Below are 19724 nucleotides of genomic sequence, written 5' to 3'. Positions count from 1 at the left end.
GATAGATCAATGGAACAGGATAGAAAGCCCAGAGATAAACCCATGCACATATGGTCACCTTATCTTTGATAAAGGAGGCAGGAATGTACAGCGGAGAAAGGACAGCCTCTTCAATAAGTGGTGCTGGGAAAACTGGACAGCTACATGTAATAGTATGAGATTAGAACAATCCCTAACACCATACACAAAAATAAGCTCAAAATGGATTAAAGACCTAAATGTAAGGCCAGAAACTATCAAACTCTTAGAGGAAAACATAGGCAGAACACTGTATGACATAAATCACAGCAAGATCCTTTTTGACCCACCTCCTAGAGAAATGGAAATAAAAACAAAGATAAACAAATGGGACCTAATGAAACTTCAAAGCTTTTGCACAGCAAAGGAAACCATAAACAAGACCAAAAGACAACCCTCAGAATGGGAGAAAATATTTGCAAATGAAGTAACTGACAAAGGATTAATCTCCAAAATTTATAAGCAGCTCATGCAGCTCAATAACAAAAAAAAACAAACAACCCCATCCAAAAATGGGCAGAAGACCTAAATAGACATTTCTCCAAAGGAGATATACAGACTGCCAACAAACACATGAAAGAATGCTCAACATCATTAATCATTAGAGAAATGTAAATCAAAACTACAATGAGATATCATCTCACACCAGTCAGAATGGCCATCATCAAAAAATCTAGAAACAGTAAATGCTGGAGAGGATGTGGAGAAAAGGGAACACTCTTGCACTGCTGGTGGGAATGTGATTTGATACAGCCACTATGGAGAACGGTATGGAGGTTCCTTAAAAAACTACAAATAGAACTACCATATGACCCAGCAATCCCACTACTGGGCATATACCCTGAGAAAACCATAATTCAAAGAGAGTCATGTACCAAAATGTTCATTGCAGCTCTATTTACAATAGCCAGGACATGGAAACAACCTAAGTGTCCATCAACAGATGAATGGATAAAGAAGATGTGGCACATATATACAATGGAATATTACTCAGCCATAAAAAGAAACGAAATTGAGCTATTTGTAATGAGGTGGATAGACCTAGAGTATGTCATACAGAGTGAAGTAAGTCAGAAAGAGAAAGACAAATACCATATGCTAACACATATATATGGAATTTAAGAAAAAAAATGTCATGAAGAACCTAGGGGTAACTCAGGAATAAAGACACAGACCTACTTGAGAATGGACTTGAGGATATGGGGAGGGGGAAGGGTAAGCTGTGACAAAGCGAGAGTGAGGCATGGACATATATACACTACCAAACGTAAAATAGATAGCTAGTGGGAAGAAGCCGCATAGCACAGGGAGATCAGCTCGGTGCTTTGTGACCACCTGGAGGGGTGGGATAGGGAGGGTGGGAGGGAGGGAGATGCAAGAGGGAAGAGATTTGGGGACATATGTATATGTATAACTGATTCACTTTGTTATAAAGCAGAAACTAACACACCATTGTAAAGCAATTATACTCCAGTAAAGATGTAAAAAAATTTAAATTAGATTAAATTAAATTAAAAAAGAGAAAGTAACACACAGGTGGTCTCTGGGGAATGGAACTGGATGGCTATGGGGGAAAAAAATAAAAAGGTGTAGTCTTCAACCACTAAGACTCCTCTCGCTACATTTACCAACGCGCTCCTGTTACTTACTATAGCTGCGAGACAAGTCTCAGAACTTATTTCAATTTATCGTTGTGGCATCTGATGCAGCTGACCATTTCCTTCCTTTTTAAACTCTCTTGTGCCTCAGCTTTGAAGACATTATTATCTGCGGGTTCTCCTACCATCTGACTGCTGCTTAGCTACTTACTAATCTGTGTGGGCTCCTTTTCAGCATTCCACCACTTAAATTACAGTGCTCACCAGATCCCCATTTTTTGCCGTCCTTTCACTTTCCCTTTTTAATTGTATCCATTCACACCGTTATAAGTACCACTTATATGCTGACAATGTCCAAGTTCATCTCTCTAGTCATGACTTCTTACTAAGCTCTAGACCTGTATTTTCCAATCTCCATTTGGAGATTCCATGTGTGGAGAAAAGTCAGCGTTTCCCCAAAATGAACTGTCTTCCCACACACCTCAATCCCCAGCCCACCCCCAAACTGGCTGCCCTTTTGGTGTTCCCCATATCAATAAATGAAACCATCAGAAACTTAGGATTCACCAAGTCCTGTCACTTCTGCCTCGTAAAAGCCCTGATTTTGTATCTTCTCCTTTACATCCCTGTCTCCGTTCATCAATTCTTTCTGGATTTTTGTAGTGGATTTTCACCTTATCTCCCAACCTTTGGTCTTGCTGCACCCCTCATACTTCAAAAGCATCTTCCTCAAGTGTGAATCTGTTCAAGCGATTCTCCTACTGACATCTTTTCATGGGACCCTACAGCCTTTGGAACAAAATGTAAACTCTCCTGCAAGCTACAAAAATGGTCTATACAATTTGATCACCACTTATGATCTCAGTACCAAATCTTACCACTTCCTCACTCTCACTCCCAAATCCAGCCATTTAAAGCTACTTGCAAATTCCTAATCCCATTTATTTTTCCTGTTTTTTCTCCTATATGCCACTCTTTCTGCTTAAAACATTTATCCACAGACCTCTAACCCCCATCACCTAGTAATTTCTACATAATACCTCAGAATTCTGTATTTCCAATATGCCCTGTGTATTTCTGCTTTCAAAGAACTCAGTGGTCCTACATTGTGATTCTTTCCACATTCATTGATCTAAAGAGTAATTTAAAAAGTGTCTTGAATTTGAGGCCTACAAGTCCATGCTCTGTCTCTCCACATGTATGATACTATGTAGTCAAACTTCCAACCAACCCTTCCAACCAACCGTTGTTTACAGAGCAAAACCACATGGAGAGAGATACTATAACCTTGGCTACATGTATTTTATACACATCAATTAGGAAGACAATAAATATGTAACATATCAGGCAATTTGAAATATCAAATAAAAAATGAATGGTGAAATCAACAAGTGACAAAGGAACGCATGGGAGATACAGACATCTAGGTACTCAAGTGGCTGCTCATAAAAATTTTTAGAGAAAATGCTTATGTTAAACATAAGTATGATAGGAGCCTGCAGTAGAATTAACGATAGTAAACACCAAGATATTAAGTTTCATGAGGTCAGGGAACAAGTCATTCTTGTTCGCTGCTCTGTCCCTATGGCCTAACACATAGCTGGATCATAGTAGCTGCTAAATAAGTATTTGTGTTGAATTGAATTTTAAACTGTGCAGCTGGTGATGCAAGAAAACATCTGTTAAAAAAAAAAAAAGGCAGCTCTTTTCACCATTTGCCATTCCATAAAAAGGTAATTTGTGTATATGTTTACTAGAACGCTTTCCTCAAAAGTGAAATATTGCTTCACTCTTCAGTTGGCAAATGTGTTGTTCCAAGATGGAGAAGAATCTGCTTTAAATGAAGAGAAAGCTATTTCAGTCCATAATCCTCAGAGCCAATTTTGGATCTTAAAATGCATTTTCATCAAAGAATCTTAACAAAAAGAGTCCTGCCAATTTAACCAAGACATCTAAAAATGTTTCATTCTAAAGCCAAGCTTTCTGCTCAGGAACAGTCTAATTGAGATCGTGTTCTTCCAAAGATCTTCCACTGGGTCAACAGTAACCTGAGTCACATGGGTGAGTAAGATACCATCATCACCCTCCTAAGACCTCAGAACTGCATGCCATTTAGGAATTCTGCATTTTTCTAACGTTTATGCTGGATTTCCAAGTTTCCTGGAATTTCTTTGTACCCAACAGAGCTATTATAATAAACCAAAGCAGAAACACATGTAACTTTGAGTTAGAAGTCAATTTGGCATGTCCCTCTCATTTCAAACATATAGAAACTGAGACCACATAATGTAAATCACTGACCCAAGTACACTTAGGGCAGCAGCTGGAATGGACACTGGGTCTCCTTAGTGACAAGCTGATATTCAGTCTTCTATATAAGCTATGTTCATGGGACACAAGTACTTTCACTTGCATCATTTTATTAATTCTGGTAGTCACCTAAAATATGTAAACGGGGATTATTATTCCCTTTTAGCAGGTGAAGAGCTCAAGCCCCAGGACTTCCCTGGTGGTCCAGTGGCTAAAACTCCATGCTCTCAATGCAGGGGGCCTGGGTTCGATCCCTGGTCAGGGAACTAGATCCCACATGCCTCAACTAAGAGTTCACATGCCAGAACTAAAGATCCCGCATGCCGCCACTAAGACCAGGTGCAGCCAAATAAATAAATAAATAAATAAATGAATATTTAAAAAGAGAAATCAAGCCCCATGGGGCTGTCAATTCCCTCAGGTTGACTGAACAGCAGAAACAGAACTAGTATTCAGGTCTTTCTATCTTTGTCATTTACCAGGAGCACCATATCGACATGGGCCATTTTTCCTTTCAGTACACATGAGTCAATGACAGTCTAAATGGTCTGGTGCCTACCATTCTTCAAAGGAAGATTTGTTATAGTAAAAGAAAGCTACAATTACCAAAGGTTGCAGGCCACAAAGGATAATGAGGCAGAAACATGTGCGTTAATCAATTTTGAGGTTTCACTTAAATAATCAATCAACCATTCTTTCAGAGATGAATCTAATCGAAAGATCCTAACCCTTTTAGACCTGTATACAGTGGGCAATATGCCATAAACATCTTCTTTTATTTAGACATCAGGGATGGAATTTCCCATCTGTTGCTTCAAATCAAATAACCATACTTTAAAAAATAGCATATATCACAAAATTTTTCTTTGAAGGATTAAAGTCACTATGATTGTTAATCATAAAAGTGTTCATTTTTCAACAAGTAAAACTGTGTCTGGACAAGTCTACGTGTGTTAGCAGTAGGCTAAGAAAGGAATCTAGCATGGAATTTTTAATGCTTGGTTCTAATCATTAATGCTGCAGTACTGGCCTATTTACAACCTGACGTTTGTTTCTGCACTTTCAACATCCCGTGATTTTTCTGCAACAGTAAATAGCTTTAAGAGATGACACCTCGCCTTAACTGGGTCTATATTTTGACTAGCAGGTCTTGGCATCATGTCCAGCTCTGACACCTCTCCAAAATGCTGCATGCTGGTGAAAAATAAACAGAACTTAACAAGAAGAAAAAAATGCCACTACTCTTAAACCATTTTGGGATATAATAGGTCTAAGTTCTCAGCTAACTTATACATCTAAGTTCTAATGCAGCGACTTCTAATCATCTCATCATTGTCTCTTTAGATTCTAAATACTTCTTAATTTTTCCATAAAGTCTCACCTTTCTTATGCTCTGAAGAGGAAGGTGACAGAATAAAATGTGGGAAAAGAGCATAAGTAAACCAAAATTCAAAAGACAGGACACACAGAACCACACCTGATTTCCATATCACTTTCTTTTTAGCCACACAATTTAGAGTCAAGTACCTAGGACTTAGCAGTTACCCACATGAGGACATTTTCTATTTTTATGGTAAAATTCAAAATATAAACTGATGAAAGACCTCTAAAATTTCACAAAAGTGAATATTTGTATATCTGAGAAGTTAAATGTTTAGTTTCCCAAGAAAGAAATATTCTCTACCACACAGGAGATTCTCACAATGTGTGGGAAATCTATGGCTCTGAATCATCCAATAGTGTCTTCAGTCTGTGTTCATATCCTATATCATAAAATGCTTTCTCAAAAATTAGAATATCACAAGATACACATCCTTAAAAACATCACTGAAAGAGTTGAATGTTCTCTGGAGTAGTCATAGATGTTTCATAAGCTTGTGATAGCTCAGGATTATCACCTATCTTTGGACATTGTATAAGGTTGGGCTGGTTATTTGAGCTTCCTCTATATTTGAATCCTGGGGTGATGAAAATTTATATCCTGTTAAGAGCATATCCACTACCTAGTATTTGGCTCTCGAGTGAATAAATAAGTGTCCTAACTTTCAAGTCCTGATGGCTGGCTTAGAATTGTTTTGCATAAAACCTTACACACTAGACCCTCTTCTTTAACAGTGCATCCCATTTCCAGGCAAAACTACACTACAATACAATCTTCTGCAATGTGCTAAAATCCTATTAGGACTGAAAGTAACCCTGGCATCTTACAGTCAAATGTGGCCTTTCTAGAGAGACTTTTCCAAGGGTGAAAACTTCAAAAACACAGAGTAGGAAAGTCACTGAAGAAATGGCGCAAGTAAGCAGGGGTATCTGGGACACTTATTGTCTTGTATGTCTGCAGTGCCCCAATATGGGCAGCAGGGGGCGCTCCTGCATGAAGCAACCCTCCCCTCAGCCCCCACCCCCACACACAAGTGTTCCCGGGAGGGGAAGACGGAGGCTTTTTCTCTTAGCACTTGCCCCTAGACCAAGGAGGGGGTCATTAAGGAGTGCTGCTGTCCATAAATCACACAGGCTTGGGACATGCGGTGAATACCACTGCAGAAGTGACCAGAGATGACACATAGGTCTGAGCTTGCCTTTTGAAAGCAGGGTGGCCAATTTTTATGTTATTTATTTTGGGGGTTAAAGGAGCAGGTGACCCATGGACAGGGGGCAGGGCTTACCATCAGCTGTAAAGAGGCCGGCTCCAAAAGCAACAAGTGGATATCAGTATCCGAGGGTCATTTATTCAGCCTCTCCACTACAGTTTAGTTCCCAGGTTATATTCTCTGTGAAATGTCAAATCAAAACACTTCCCTTTTCTCTCCTCTTCTTTCCTTCCCTGACCCCACCCCAAACTCAGAAAAATCACTTGATGAAGTGTGCTTCCCACGGAACCTTAGGAAATGTGACTCCTGCAGGGGTTCTCCTGCATGTGGCTGCGTTTTGCACGTGAACATGTGATGCATTTTACACCCTCTTCGCCAAGTCCCACGATTTCAAACCAGGTTGGAAAAATCTTTAGGGACCAGAAAGAGCCAGCTCTGAAGCCTCAAAGAAAGTGGGTTGCAAAGCAAAATGCCCTGCCCTCACCCCACTTCCTACACATACTCATGCACACCCCACCCTCACCAGTTGGATCCTTTCTCCTTCCTGTCCCCAAATGAAGGTCTGCAGAGACACAACCATAAACCTCAATACTCACCATATTGACTTCAGAAACCATATCGATGCTGGCAATGTCAATGTTCATTCCCACAGCCACGGGGGGACCTGCAAACCAAAATGGCCAGCCACGTGATTTCTCAGAACTTCATGCATTCTTAGCAAGAGTAGTCCCTGGGCACGGGACACTCTGCCCCAAATCCCTTCCCACTGTTCACACTCAAATTCTTCAATTCTCTGCTCCTTTTTAAAGAGTGACAGGTACTCCTCTGGGAAATGCTCTATTGAACAGGCACACACGTGTCCGATGGGTGAGGGATTCCACCTCTGTCTACATATGTAGGTGTCTTAGCATGAGAATACACACAACCACAAAAGCACCTGAATCTGGCTAGCCCAAGCGAAATGTTATATATTGCACTGAAACCCCCTCCTCATTTTTCCCACCCCCGCTTCTGTGCAGGTTTTAACTCTTTGAGCTTTGTTAGAGTCTGGAGTAAAACTAAATGGGCATATCAGTGTATCTAAGGCTGCAGAAAGAGAGGTCTCTAGCCCTTCTCCCACTACCCTCTGTATCCTCCAAGTCCCCCAGGCCCCTCTCCCCCCACCTCACTGTCCCCTGCAGTGAGGTTTCCAGGACTGGATAATATCCAGACATCAGCCAATTTAAACCATGGCTAGAACTCTTCCAAAGTAGGTGGGCACAGGGGGTTAATGCGACTTCTCAACCAATTATCTGCATATCTTGTCCTCAAAAATGTTCCCAATGGCCTTCAGTAAGCCAGGTTCACCGGGCACACCATTAACTAAACTTAAGAGGTTTGTATCTCAAGGAAACAAAGACAGTGAAGCAAAGGATTTAAACAGTGAAGTTGAAGGACAGCAGTCACCAGTACAGGCTAAGAGGGTCTCTCTGAAAGACCATCTAAGTGCTGGAGAGTAACAAACCAGCTTAAGTTTGGATCAGTTTCTCAATATTGTAACACAGAGACATGTTCAGTACACCACATGCAACCCACAATGAGGGAGAGGGAAGACAGCGCACAAAGCTCAAAAGACAGCTTAGGCTATAGCTGCCGGGCTGTTTTTTATTTCCAAGGCAACCCCATTACCTCCAAAATCTGGTCTCAGCCGAATATCATAGCCTTTCAGGAGTCTATCCACCGTCTCTTTAACCAGCGACATATTACTAGGGTCATTGACACTAAAGAAAGAAAAGACAATAAACAGGCATCAATAAGACAGCAGGCACAGTGCTTCAGCATCTATCTGATCCTCACTACAGATCCTTGCTCACAGAGGTAGGCAGACAGAGCCTTTCAAAGTGAAAAAGGAAAGAGAAACGCTAGACACACTTACCTCTGCGCACAGACAGCGGCGATTATTAAGGGGAACGGCCAGATCCCAAAGTAGCCCTTTTTCCGGACTCTCCACATCCCTTTAGTTTTGGACGGGATTGAGGGTTTCACTGGAGAGCGGAGATCCAACTTAGTCTGCCCAGTGCAGTAATTCTAATGTGAGGCGCATGCGCAAGGCGTACCAAAACATCAAAGGGGCAGCAGCGGTTGCCTGGGACCGAGAAGATTTTCTTGTTAAGGAGGAAAAAAAAAAAAAAATCAAAGGGGGAAAAAGGAAAAACATATATATGTATAATATATGCGTATTTGAATAATATAGAAAAGTCACCCCACAGGAGGACCCGGAGTAAAATCTTTGTTGTCCTTTTGTTAAGACAAAAACAACTAGAGAGTCTGTTAAGTTTTGGTACTTGCAGGAGGCAGTTTTGCACCTCGCGGGTTGTGGGGTTTTGGGGGGTGTGTGGGGGTGGGTGGGTGTGTTTCCCCTTAAATATGCAAAACCAGATTAGGAATTTAAAGAAGAGCAGGTGTGTAGTGCTAGGGGGAAGATGGGCGCCTGAGAGTCCACTTCTGGTCTCAGCAAGCGGCGGGGGGCGCGGGGGGGAGAGAAATCTGAACTTTATTTCCGTGGCAAATAGCATCCCCTGCCTGGGGCGAAATGGGTGCTGGAGGCGGAGGCGGGGGCGGAGGGGGGCGGAGGGAAGAGGAGGGAAGGGGAAGGTGGGAGCGGGAGTGAAAGGGGGAGGGAGGAAAGAAACCGATGGGAGGAGTGTTGAGCAATGCGTTGGATTTGGGGCCGAGAGTGGAGGGGGGGACGTAGCATGGAGAATCAGACACACACGGAAATTAAAAAAAAAAAAAAAAAAGGAAAGAAAGAATAATACCAAAATGATGCCTGATCTTTTCTAGGAGTCAAAGAGCAAGCTTTTCTTCACTACTCACGAGCAATTTCTTTCACCTTCTCCTCACCCTTTGCCCCCTATCCCCAGAGAAGAAAACCTCGGGGTCCCGGTTTCTCACCGTGTGACGTGCCTGACCCGCTGGTCCGGATTATTTATAGCAGGAAGGGCGGGGGGCTGGGGGGGGCGAGGGGAGTAGAAAGACAGGGCTGTCTCTCAAGGTTTCGGTCTGATTCTGCATTGGGAAATTATTAGTAGGGAGGGTGGAGTTTGCAGGAAGGGTTGATGGGACCTGGGGGCCTAGGGATGCCGGGTGGCGAGAGGCTCCGGCGGTGACCGGGTGCAGGAAGGGCTGGCGGCCGGGTGGGACTCGCCTGGCGGGCACCCACGCCCCCTCAGAGCACGCGCACTCGCGCGCACACTGGTGGCACCCTCCCCGCCCGCCGCGCGCCCCTCCTCACCTCGCCGGTCTGCGCTCGCTGCCCACTCCCGCCGCGCGGCGCTGCGGTCCCCGGCTCCTCGGGCCCTCGCCCCTCGGCCCCTCGGGCCCTCGCCCCTTGGCCCCGGCCGGGGAGGGCGGGTGGCGAGGACAGACACCTGGCGGTGCCTTGGGACGCAAAAAATCAGGGCGGTCCCCGGAAGACGGGCGAAATGAGGAAGGGGCTCGGGGCCTCGCGGGGCTCCGCGTCCTCCCGCGGGCTCCGCGCCACCTCTTCCTCGCTCCCCAGCTCGGGGCCAGGAGGGACTCGCACGCCCCGGGGTTGCCTCTTCCCTGCAGCCGGAGGCTCGACACGGCTCTCCGCGGCCGCCGGGACCCAGAGGCAGCAGCGAGCGAGCGAGCTCCAGGGTTCGAGAGGAAGGGAGATACACGGAAGAAATCTTTCCTCGGCTCGCGGGAAAATGATGCGCCGCGGGCGCCCGGAGACGTTGCTAGTCTCCGGCAGCCGGGCAGTCTGAGGGTGCTTCGGCCCGGGACGGACTCTCCGGGTTCTCCCGAGTTTATCTGGCAACAGAGGAGCAGGGGAGGGGAGGACAGGTGCTCCCGCTCCCCCCTCCCCCTCTCCTTGGTGAATACGGGAGAAGTCGGAGCTGGAACCTACGTTCCGGACCCCAAAGCGGAACTTCTAACTCCTCCTCCTCCTCCTCCTCCTCCTCAGCTTACCCTGTAACCGAGCGCCTACTACGTGCCAAGAGTGCTTCATTAGTTAATTCTTACAAGCCCAGGTTTAGCCAGCACCTCGCTTTCCCCACATTATGGATTTAGAAACTGGCGCGCTAAAGCTAAGTAAATTGCCCAAGGTCACCCAGGTGGCTAGAGGTGAAACCGAGATTGGACGCGAAAGCCAGTGACCCTAACCATTAGACGAGACGGTCTTGACTCGCCCGGACCTTGCCGGCCGCGGACTCCTCTTGCAGCGCAGCTCCTGCTGCCGCCGAGCCCCCGGAGGCCTCGAGAGGCGCGGGCGCGCGCCTCGCACCAGGCTGGCCCCGCCCCCGTCTGCGGAGAGGAGGGGGCGCCCGACGCCGCACCCGGACTCCTCAAGGTCCTGGTCTCTTCGGCACTCTTGACCCATTTATACCTCTTGGCAATCTCCCTCCTCCCCCGTCAAGGTCAGGGGTCATTCTGGGGCCGCCGGGTACTGACTCCAGGGGCAGTGTGGAGGCGGGAGGGCTGCTAGGCGGGAATCTGACAGCTCCCCGAGGACAGAAGGCGAGCGGGAGGGGAGTTTCTGGATTTGAGACGGTAAAACAGCCTCTTCAACAGTGCAGACGTACAGATTTAGAGTGTGGCGGTCTCCCAGACCCTAGGAGTCGGTCCAAAGATACACACACACGAACACGGGGTGGGGGGGGAGAATTCCCAAAGGATTCCCAAACAGTTTGACTACACGAACTCCTGAAGTCCTAGAAAGCTCTTCTTCTTCTTGAAAACACCTTGAAATAGGGTTTTCCTTCTGACAGGGTTATCCACGTTGCACTTGCTGAACTACCGGCTCCTCTTATTTAGGCTCAGTTCAATTTCGGTTGAAAGAACAGAATTCAGTGAACACAACGAAACCACGAATACCATCAGTCATCATCCACTAATAATAATAATAATAATAATAATAATAATAATAATAATAATAATAATAATAATAACAGCCCAGGGAAAAGTTAAACAGTATTTATTGAAGACCTAACATAAACGGAAAATTAAGGGAAAGGAGGCCGAACAGCTAAAGTAACCTGCGTCTCAGCAAGTAAGACAATAGCACAGTGCCAGCAGTTTCAAAGGAACTGGAGGCAGACCTTTGGGCTCAAATCCCAGTTCAGATACTTATTGTTTTGGGGACTTGGGCAGGTCACTTAATTTCTCTAAAGCTCAGCTTCCTCTTCTTTAAAAATTAAAATATAGTGCCTTCTTTGTTTGCTGTAGAATGATATAAACATATGTGTAGCATTTGGCATGTGATTAATAAATAACAGCAGTTTTTAGTGAATAAGGAAGGCATAATGAATGGGCAAGAAAGCAAACAAGGTTTAATAGCATTAGCCTATAAAGACTGAGTGGACTTCAGTTTGGTGCAATGATCCTGAGAAGGCATAGATTAGCCTGAGAAGAGAGGAGCAGATATTCCAAGGGAATTAAGATAAGGGTAAGAAGAAAATGTATTAAAGACCCAAGCATCAATCAAAAGGACAAAAGACAAAATCGTATTTATTTTCTTTATGTGGTACCATCTCGTTGTTATTTCTTAATAATAACTATAACTAATATAATTAGAGATAGTCCTACTGGTTACAAAATCTGAGATCAATCTATGCCTAAAGTGGGTCTCATTTTACAGCAGAATCAACAGTAGGATATCTCTCTGGAAGACTTGGCTGGTAATGCTGCCTAGGAATGTGAAAATTGGAACAATAATGTGCAAGGGAAGGCACTGCTGGATTCTGGAAATGTGTCAGTTGCTGGAGAGCATCCTGCATGATCCCAGATGTACGATGAGAAGGCAATATGTAAGTACTCTTAAGAAATCATGATTCAAAATCATGTCTGAGTATGAAGCATACAAATGCCAAGTAATAACCATCACTAATCATATGCTATTTGTCTTTGCTATAATATTTATTCATTTGTTCAGTAAATATGTACTGGGCACCTACTCTACGTCAAACATTATTTGACGAGCACTAGGGATGATGTGTTGAAAAGGCAGACATGGTCCTTATCCTCTTGGAGCTTACGTTCCAATGTGGGAAAGAGCAGTATAGAAGTGATAACACAGGTAGCATGTATTGTGAAGTGGGGAAGATAGGATATTATGGAATGCATAACTGATGCAAATAACTCAGTTTGAGGATTTGGGTAAAACTTGCCTGATAGAGTGATGTTTTAATTGAAATTTGAAAGATGAGTTAGCCTGATGAAGAGTTGGGGGAAGAATATTCCAGGAAGAAGAAGCAGTATGTGAAATTATCCTGGGCCAAGAGAGGATGGCATAAATGAAGAATGAAGGAAGAACAAAGACTAGGGGACAAGGGTAAGAGTGGCTCCAAGAGTGGTGTGTCTGAGGAGCTGGGCAGGAGCAGTTCGGTTCCACTGACCTGTTGAAGTAGAGGAGGGACAAGATGACTTTTAATCACACTGGAGGAAGGTGGTCATGGCTATAGGGGATTTCTTACTGCAAGAATCCAGGTGAGAGGTGATGTTGGTCCAAATTAGGATAGTAACGGTGAAGATGGAGAGAAGGGGCTAGAGTTATGTGGGAGAACTGGCTAACTTTGTCACCCATGGGATATGAGGAATGAGGGAGAAGAAGGATTCAAGAATGACTCATACATTCTGGTTTGAGCATCTCAGTGGTGGTGGTAGAAGATAGTTGATAGGGATAGTACATTCAGTTTGGGTCACGATGAGTTTAAGGTCCCAGCTAGTCATCCAGGGTGCACTGGACATTTTGATATATGTACCTGAAGCTCAGAACTGAGGGCTGATGTGGGGCCAGTACAAAATTTCTGCATCCCATCCTGACACTACTTGCCTTTCTGTCTGAATGTTTCTCTTTCAGACATACTACTGTCTTAATATAAAATAAAATATTTTATTTTTCCCATTGTAATTCTATCTTCCTGACTGGAATGCAAGTTCAGGAAAACAGGAAATTTTGCCTGCCTTGCTAAGTGCTGTATTCTAGTGCCTAGTGCCCATAGTAAAAACCTAATACGTACATTTTAATGAATAAGTCTGTATTTGATGATCCTGCGGATGCAAACAACTTAAGTCATGGGAGTATATGAGACTTATGCAGGCAGGATGAACAGACTAAGAAGAGAATCTTCCAGAGAGGAGCAATTACAGTCATCCAGAAGAGTGAAATTAGAAATGGCCCAAAAGGTAAGAGGAAAATCACTGTGGTATGATCAAAGCCAAGAAAAGATAATATTCTGATAAAAAAGGACTAGTCAACTGTATTAAATCCTTAAAAAGTTTTAAATTTTTTGAATAGATATGACATGCTCCTGGTATAAAATTCAAAAGTTGACCCATCGTGTCCCTCTGCCACCCTGATTCCCTCCCTAGAATCTCACACAATTCAGCTGGGGGGAAGGTAATGTGGTATTCCATACCATAGCCTTTATCCTGTTGAAGAACAAGTAAAGGATATGCCCACAGGTGCCAGGGCATCTTCCCTGACCTCCTGCTTCTGGTGCAGCATGGACAAAGTTCTCATGGAACGTGGGTTACCTGTTCTGCTGAATTGATTAAACATTTGTATTTATTATTCTTTTTTAAAATGAATAATTAGTCTCTTAGCTTTGAATATTGATTGGGGTCTTTTTAAATGGAAAAATTTATGTAGAAATTTATGTAAATTTATGTAAAAATTTGTGTAGAAATTTCATTAATACTGAAGAGTAGGGAGAAAGTCAGAAAGAATATGCTGAAAGAAAATATACATTTATTACTTTCAGTACTAACTTACTAATTGCTAATAAAGTGTTGTCAAGTATATGGCTTCCTGGACCTACTGTAATATACAAATAAGAACCATTTAAAAATAACCTCTCCAAATATTTTATTTATGAATGCACCTTTATTTTTATGTGCTAAAGAATATTCCTAGAGTAGTTTAATTTTATCAAATATTTTTTCCCTTATGCTAGTCAAAAGTACCCTCTATTTATTTGTCTGGCAAACCTTACCTTCACAGACACCGGAAAATTAAATTTCTCCTATATTACCATAAGTTCCAAATTATGGGCTTATGGGTTAATGAGGTTTTGATTTGCAGAATTAGAAATGTGAATTCTATGCCCGCTGAGTCCTGGCTGTTCCTCCTTCAGCAGATAGCACTAACATTAAACCTGAGTGTCTATAAAATTTTTGACCACAGTAAGACAGATGACATATAAATCAATTTAAATTACTTAACTAAAATATAACATGTAGAAATAATAATAAAATAATAATATCAGTGTGTCAGATACTGTTCCAAATGCTTTATGTATAGTAAAATATTTAATCCTCACAATGTGTCTATAAAATGTTAATAATTAATATCCCCATTTTATGTATAAGGAAACAGAAGCAGAGATTAAGTAGCTATAAGACTGCACAGTTTATAAGAAAATATTAATGAACTCAGGCTCTTCCTGAGTCCTATGTGACTTTATATATAAAACTCCTGAAAATTTGTCTACAGTTCTCAGCTTGTCTCACCCATTGAGTTAATATAACAGAAATAAAATCATAGCCCAGACAATGGATCTCTGCACCTAACAAGAGAATTGATTTAACAATCAAATGACCAATAGGAAATTTTGAGAGCTAGAGTTACTGGACTCCTTTTGAAGGAAAATGCCTTTTAGCACCACCTCAAATGAATCCATCTTCAAGAGTACAGAAAAGTGTACCTCAAAGTACAAAATGAAATTACTGATGCTCCAAATGGAGGCAAAATTGTTAGATGAGGAAATTACCTGAGCTCTGACACCATGGGGATACTAATTATATTCATGCACAGTCTCAGAAGCAATGCAACACCATATCCCTTATCCTAGAAAAGGATAGAGTGGGAGAGAAGTCCTTTTTACCAACTGCTTCTCCAGACCGGCAGGGAAGGAGAGGTGTGCTTATCAATATAAATAAATGAGCAAAACTGCTGTATAAGCAGTGACACTGACAGTCCTAAGGAATAATATCTCAGCATCCCTCTCAGGTTGGTTTCTTAGGGATGGCCAGTAAGAGACTGCCAAAGACAGATAATCCAGTATGCAAAATGGAATTTTCCAGAATGTGGGTCACACAATCTGAGGCCTTTCCTGATGCTCCTCTACCAGGATTGTTTTTCTACTAAATGCCTGAGTTAGAAAGCCTAGGGTTTACAAGCCTTTTGAGGGCTTATAAAAAATGTTGGAATTCCAATGTACATATTGGGTCCAAATTTTAAAAAGCTGTAAATGTTGAAATTAATTAATGTTTAATTAAAAGTCTATAAAAATTTAATACTATTCACAAATTCACATTTCATATGGGAAAGGTACATTTTAACGTGCTTTATGTTATGTGTCAAGGGGCCTCCAAAAGTTAAAGAACTTGGGCATATGAAGGTCTTAAAAAGCTCCAGCTGTCTCCAGTCTCAGGCAAACTTACTCTCCCTACTTCTAGGCACCTAATGTCAATTGTAGTGTCTTGCTTTTTTGTTTCTGTTTTGGTTTTGTTTTTTCCTTTAAATCCCCTTTGGAAACATCTCCATTTGCTAATTCTACAAGGAAATTTTTTACTCTTGTTTTTATTATTCCCCAAGCTCAGTGCATTTGCCTAACTTGTATAAGGCACTCAGTAATTGATAAATTGTAATTACAGTTCTTATTGATAGTTAATACTTATTGAGTGCTTGCTTACTAGCTGACTCACTTTGTGATAAACACCAGTGATTACTCATTTAATTCTTTGAAGTGTATTTATTATTCAGTAGTGTATTATTCAGTGCCCTTGGGGTTGAAAGTGACAGGAACCAAATTCAAACTAGCTACAGTAAGTGACTATTAGGTCATGTAACTGAAAAAGTTAAGGGTGTTCAGCTTTGGCTACACGTGGATTCAGAGGCTTAAACTACTTCATCTCCTAATTCTGTTTTACGAAAGTTGGCTTCATTCTCAGACAGGCTCTCTTCCGAAGATGACCATCAGCTGCTCTCGTTTAGCATCCCTGAGAGGATTAGCAATTTACTAACTCCCTAAAATTACAAGATAGGACACTCTCAGTGCACTTGGATCACAGTTCTACCTTCAACGTATTACTTGCTCTGATAGATGGGCGTGTGTTCACCCCTGGTCTTGAAGCTGGGGTAAACCACATCCAAACCTTGTGGACTGGGAATGCTTGAGGAATGATTACCCAAAGAAAGGTCACTAATGTGCTCTCTCCAGGAAGAGGAAGCATGGATGATGAACAGATAAAAGCCACAGATGTCTACTAAAGGTAGGATAGGTGTTATTACTAAGCATATCTTGTTGATAAATAGTTTCATGGCGACTTGGATGTGACTGGAAGAGGGATCCACACTCATGGTATCTGTCTTACATGAATGTCCTTGCAACTGGATGACAAGGCTGAATGAATGGATGCATCAGTCTAGGACATCTGGTCTCTCAGATTCGTGTCAAGAGTGGATGGGTGGATGATTGCTACTCAGATTTCAGCAACTCACATAGTCATGCATGAAACAATCATCCTGAAAATTGCTTTAAAACAGTCATAACATAAATAAATACTTGTAAGAATCAATGGAAAAATTTAATAAAATTATGAACAAGAATGACTAAGGATAGAAATACTCAGTAACTGAAAATTTGGGTAACTGAGACCTATTAGTAAAAATATTGTAATGTTAATGTCAAATAATTACATTAGTTCCACTTATTCACAGTAAGACCTATCTGTATTAGCTAAATAAGTAAATTTTTGAAAGAATGAATTCTACAAACTTTTTACTAATTAAGCATTTAAATATTTCTCATATTTATAATCATAGGATATTTTCTTCCTAATTAGTTTTAACATATGATTTTCCTTCATAATTAAAATTCACCTTTGTTTAATATTTAACTATGACACGTAAGTCATTGCTGATAATAAATGACCTTTCCTGATACTTATATTTAACCTTTCTACACTTCACTTAATTTTCACAACATACTATGAGGTAAGCTCTAATACTATCCTCATTTCACAATATTCTGAAAGTGATTTTTTATGATTATGATTAAGAAAAGCTTCTCTCCAGAAAGGAGGACTGGAGAAAAACTGGTCAATGTCTATCAGAGTGAAGATTTTCTTTAATTGGAAACCTAAAGAGTAGGTGATAATAACCGCTGTTTCCTTCCATTTGTTTTAGCATAATTCTCCTGTAATAGAAACTACATGAAAACATGTTTTGTTCCTAGTTCCTGAGAAGAATAATTTAGTTTTAGGTTCAAATAAATGATTACGAGCTGTGAGTGAAAGTGTTCCTACTGAGGGTTATGGTATGTGGTGGCCTAGAGCATAGCCATGTCTATAAACTAAAGAAAGTCCCTTTCAGGCCAGAAAGTCCAACAATCAATAGCTCCCAATGTTTACTTTTTAAGATATAACTTATCTTAACAGGAGTTTAGAATTAAATGATTTAGCTGTTGGGGCCAAGGATATATCAACAAGAAGCAGTGAGTACTTTGGAAATTTGGTATGCTCCAACCATACACTTTATCTAGAAGTTGGCATGCAGATCCTTGATGGTTCAAGAGATGATTTTGGATATTACATAGACAAGAAAGTCAGTTTGATACCAAGATGCCATCAGTATTCTTCTACAACTTGTTACTTATCCATTTTAACTGAGAGGAGTAAGTCTTCAGATGCAGATTATTGGTTTTTATCATTATGACTATATTTCATTTTTGGTCAACAATACTAGAATTCCACAAAAGATAGTGATATCACCTTTCTTTTAAGCCCACTTATTTAAGTTAAAGATGAGTAAATAAAAGGGAATATTGATAAAATAGCAGAACAGGTGGTATGTGGAATTGACAAAAATAATGTAGGCAGTATGCAAACATTTGGCAATCTTTGACTACACAGTTTGGGCAGGAACAATCTGTCAAAGTTCTGGAAGAGAAATTGTCATAGTTTAGACTGATGTGAGGGCCTTCTAACTCTTAGAAATCTATGATCATCAGAAGTTACTAGTGTGAGTGATCTGAATACAGGAGATGAGAGGTGAACCTGAACATCTTTAGACAACAGGGTCGTCTTTATGACACAGGATGTCAGAATCTAATTTAGCAATTCTGTGAATATACTCAGCAACTATTCATGTGGAAATGTGCTCAGTTTCACAGGGAACAAAAAGATGAATTAGACAACGTTCCTCCCCTCTAGGAGCTAAATTGTAGCAGGTGAGGGTGAGGAAGCTAGCAAAAATGATTAAGCAGTAGAATATTAATGTTACAAGAAAAGCATAAACTTAGAAGAGCATAATCCAAGGAGACTGCAGGAAAAAGAGATCACATGGTTAGAATTAAAGGAAAGCCTTTGCTGACAAGATGCTCTCCAAAATGAATCATAAAGGATGGGTAAAATATTTTTGTAGTTATTAGCAGGCAATGGGGAAGTTTGAGGTAAGTTTCTTCAACAGCAAATCAGTGTCTGGCTAAAGTAGAGAGATAAACGGCTGGCAAAGTCAGCCACGATGTGGAGAACCTTGATATCAGGATGAGGATTTCAAATTATGTAGATAGAGGTAGGGTTCCCTGGAATCCAGTCACCCTTTAATCATTTATCAGCGATATTATAGTTGCCACATGATTTTGATCAGAGATCAGCAAACTTTTTCTGATAGTAAATATTTTAGGCTTTGCAGGCAACTCAATTTTGCAGTAGTATTAAAGCAACTGTAGACAAACATAATAAAGGTGAGTCATGGGTTAAGGAGTAATAGAGAAGGGAAAGAAAAATACTACTAGGAAAATATAGTGAGATCTTTACCAGGAAAGAAAACAAACAAGCCAAAAAACAAAACACTTCACATATCATGTAAATGGCACTACTGATTTGAGAGGGTCTTGTATATTCAAAGGGGCACGAGAATATTTGGCAGGAATGGCATGGCATCACAGATAGATCATTTTAATCTTAGTGTGAAGTTGGCCTGACTTGGGGAAGAAATCTTATATCCTAGATTCTTTTAAAGTTAGACTAGAAAAGGACTTAAGAATTTATGGTAAGAAACCTGAATAGTAAAATGAATGCTTGCCTGTTCTTCCTCCCCTCTTGGGAGCTAGGATTATGTGGTATACAAGGAGCAGGCTGGCCCTTTCCACCCTTCCATATGGAGAGGGAAGTATAAATGGGACACTAGAAAAGA

General features: G+C 41.5%; 1 protein-coding gene across 3 annotated transcripts in view; it reads right to left on the bottom strand.

Annotated features, from left to right (window-relative positions):
* The window catches only part of GABRB2 (gamma-aminobutyric acid type A receptor subunit beta2), a 287791-nt gene extending 279282 nt beyond the window's left edge, over window positions 1-8509 (bottom strand). For all 3 annotated transcript variants that reach the window (XM_060092603.1, XM_060092604.1, XM_060092605.1), the window contains exons 1-3: window positions 8433-8509; window positions 8186-8277; window positions 7114-7181 (exon numbers count right to left, since the gene is read on the bottom strand). In XM_060092603.1, the coding sequence (XP_059948586.1) occupies window positions 7114-7181; window positions 8186-8277; window positions 8433-8509 (237 nt within the window). The remainder of the gene's footprint in view (window positions 1-7113; window positions 7182-8185; window positions 8278-8432) is intronic.
* Window positions 8510-19724: the final 11215 nt, after the last annotated feature.

Source organism: Mesoplodon densirostris, chromosome 3, assembly GCF_025265405.1.
Source record: "Mesoplodon densirostris isolate mMesDen1 chromosome 3, mMesDen1 primary haplotype, whole genome shotgun sequence".
Classification (NCBI taxonomy): Eukaryota; Metazoa; Chordata; class Mammalia; order Artiodactyla; family Ziphiidae; genus Mesoplodon; species Mesoplodon densirostris.
The sequence above is the reverse complement of the archived record's forward strand: the minus strand, read 5'-3'. Positions and strand labels throughout refer to the sequence as shown.